Below are 3,295 nucleotides of genomic sequence, written 5' to 3'. Positions count from 1 at the left end.
GTAAGTGTTTATGCTTTAGCATCCTTGCATGCAGGTGAGTGACTATCATGATAGCATGCTTACCATGAGGCTATGTGCTTATGTGATATAACTGCCTGAATGCCTGTGGGTGAAGGTTGGATTATCTGAATTGAAATAATGCATTGACTGTGTGTTTTAAGCCCACTAGATAGTGGCAAATCATCGTGTTTTCTAAAGCCCACCTGAGGGTGGCAAACCCACATTTTAGCCTACTTGCGAGTAGCAAACCGGTTTTCAAAGTAAACATGAGATGTTTCGTTCCAATTCAGGCGACCCAGTCTATATTTGTATGCTGTGTGTATCACATAATAAATCTAGGCTAATAACCAGAATAAGAGCACATAATGTTTTCAAAACTAGATATCATGGTTAGTAGAGGCCGATCTTTGATCGGGCGAGCGGGGGTGCTCGCGAACTGACCTTCCCCAATCGTACCCAAGTTCCCGAGCCGAAGCAACTTTGGTGATGACGGACACGTGGCCTTAGGCAACGAGTCAGGGTTTCCTAAATTTTTCAAAATAAAATATTTAGGTGGCGACTCTGTATCGGGCAAAGCAGTCCATGTTTGACACTTCTTTCAAAAGATCTGTTTTCAAAAATGATTTGTCGGATTTCGACTCTTTGATGATTCATCGGTCTTGCATTGCCCTCTGTGAGATTAGATACAGGACCGTGACTTTGAGTCCTAAACTGTAGTGATCCCAAATGAACAAAACGAGATCTCCTCCCGGGACGTTCGGGGACGTCTGCAGTTGGTGATTTTGATTTTGTTGTGATGTTGTTATTACTTTGTTGTTGTTGTTGTTACTGAATTTGTATTTTGATCATGATATTGAAAGCTTTGAGATATGTATATGTAAAGAATTTCAATTTTTCTTTTTTTTGGTTACAAAATTGTCTTGATTGAACACAGGTGCTGGTTTGTTATTTTATACAGTGATAATTTTATCACTGAGTATTTTGGGGGTGTTGTTGGATTAACTTTTTCAACATTGATAAATTTATTAGTGAGTATGGGAATAGGAGATGAAAAGGTTGCATAATGTAATGGTAAGATTCAAATCGAGTTACGATGTCTAATAAGTGTAAGCCTTATTCACTCCTCTTGGTCTTTGGTGGTATTAACTGTTAAAGTTATCAGTGTTGGTTTTTGGATGTGCTTGAGTTGGTTGATAATTTTATCACTGTATTTGATTTTGTTTTAGGGTGTTTGAGTTGTTTGCTGAAATATAATTGTTGTTTATAGTGATGAAGAATTGTTTGTTTCTTATGTGCAAGTTTAAAGGTGTGACATTGGTTATCAAGTATACTGATGGATTTAATTTCAATGATTTAGTATATAAATTGTGTGCAAAGTGGAGTGAGTTAGTTGGTAGTTCTTTGAATATATCATATTCAATGCCTGGGCATTCTTGTTGTGGTCTACAAAGTGAAGAGGATTTGGAGGTTATGGTTGGACTTGCACTTTCTTGTGATATTCATCGTATTGATGTTTTTGTAAAGTGTTGTTCTATGGGTGAAGGTTATATGATTTGTGATGGTGAAGCTAGTAGTAGTAGTAGTAGTAGTGTTGTTTGTGAAACTGATTTTTTGCCTTCATTTTATTCAAATCAACGGAAACCTTTGCTCTCCGATGGGTGGGTTAATTGTATGAAAGGATTGGGACAAAGGTTTGCTCAAGGAGTTGTTGAATTTCGAGATGCGTTTTCAAAGTATTCTATTCATTCCGGTTTTGATTTTGATTTTGTTAAGAATGATAAGGATCGTGTCACTGTTCATTGTAAGAGAAGGGCTGATTTGGGATGTTTATGGAGCGTGCATGCTAGAGTGGAAAATTATAGTAAAGCTTTTGTTATTAAATAATTTGATGATGTTCATACTTGTGGATCTTTTTTTCGTATAGTTAAACATGCTAGGATGACTTCAAGTATGATTGGTGGGCTAATTTCGAGTGATATTCGTAATAAGACTTTGACATCGGTTAATGAGGTGGTTTGTGATTTCAAGGACTATTATGGAACAGAAGTTTCTTATTGGCGAGTTTGGATGGGTGTTGAAAAAGCAAGGGGTCTTGTTTTTGGTGACTATTTATCATCATTTGACGATCTTCGTTGGTATGTTGATGCCGCTGATGATTGTAATCCGGGGAGTGTTTTTTATGTGGAATTTGATGTTGATAGTAAAGGAAGACATTTCAAATGCTTGTTTTTTGCTTTTGAGGCATGTATTCATGGTTTCAAGTATTGTCGGCCTGTGTTAATACTTGATGGAACTTTCTTGAAAGGAAGACACAAAAGTTGTTTATTAGTTGCTACGGCAAAAGACGATAACCAAGGTATATTCTATGTCTATTTGTTATTATTATTAAAATAGTGATAATCTATCATTTTTGTTACTGGAGAGTGTTGATTATTGAGTATTATTGATAACGTGTATATATATTTTGTTTGTAGGTTTATATCCGTTATGTTTTGCCATTGTTGATAGTGAAAGTTATGATAGTTGGCATTGGTTCCTGTCAAAGTTATTTGTTATTTTGACTCTGGGAAGGGATATTGCGTTTGTTATTGATCGGGATGGAAGTTTGCTGAAAGCTTTAGCTGAGGTCTTTCCGTTTTCTTCTCATTCTTTCTGTCTAATGCATTTGAAGACAAACTTGAAGACTTATTTGTCAGTGAAGAGTCGTGAATCTAAAGAGTATTTGCTTACTCTTTTTAGTAGATGTGCATATGCTCCTACTATTGAGTTGTTTAATGAGCTATTTGAAGAATTTAAGGGTCGTTGTGGTCGTAGTGTTGAGAAGTTTCTTAAGGATTTGCCTAATGAGTGTTGGTGTAACGCTTATTTCAAGGCAAGAGGTATGGTGAAATATGCACAAATGCTGCAGAATCTTTAGATTCATGGATTCGGAATGAACGACATTTGTTTTCAACTAGTCTTGTTGATGCTATACAGGTGAAACTAATGGAGCAATTTTCAAGAAGGAGAGAAGTTAGGAATAAGTGGAATCGTATTGTTTGTCCTTTCACAGAGAAAAAGTTGGAAGAAGCTTTTAATGATACAAAATCATAGATAGTTAAGAAATGTAGCGATGACGTTTGTAACGCCCCGAAAATTGGACATGATATATCTATTTATGCAACAAAACCCACCTAATAGGCAAACACACACACACACACACACACACACACACACACACATATATATATATATATATATATAGCTAACTAATCCATATGCCCATTTCCATTAAATCCCAAATGCCAAATACATA

General features: G+C 35.9%; 1 protein-coding gene across 1 annotated transcript; it reads left to right on the top strand.

The window, feature by feature from the left end:
• The first annotated feature begins 1,269 nt into the window (after nucleotides 1-1,269).
• Nucleotides 1,270-3,093, top strand: LOC145795976 (uncharacterized). The gene is made up of 5 exons (XM_082880925.1): nucleotides 1,270-1,543; nucleotides 1,679-1,801; nucleotides 1,925-2,356; nucleotides 2,475-2,872; nucleotides 2,977-3,093. The coding sequence occupies exons 1-5, from the start codon at nucleotides 1,270-1,272 to the stop codon at nucleotides 3,091-3,093; spliced, it is 1,344 nt and encodes a 447-aa protein (XP_082737051.1).
• Nucleotides 3,094-3,295: the final 202 nt, after the last annotated feature.

Source organism: Camellia sinensis, chromosome 7 (genome assembly GCF_055761805.1).
Source record: "Camellia sinensis isolate YWXY chromosome 7, ASM5576180v1, whole genome shotgun sequence".
NCBI lineage: Eukaryota > Viridiplantae > Streptophyta > Magnoliopsida > Ericales > Theaceae > Camellia > Camellia sinensis.
Note: the sequence above shows the minus strand (reverse complement) of the source record. Positions and strands in the feature narration are given on the sequence as shown.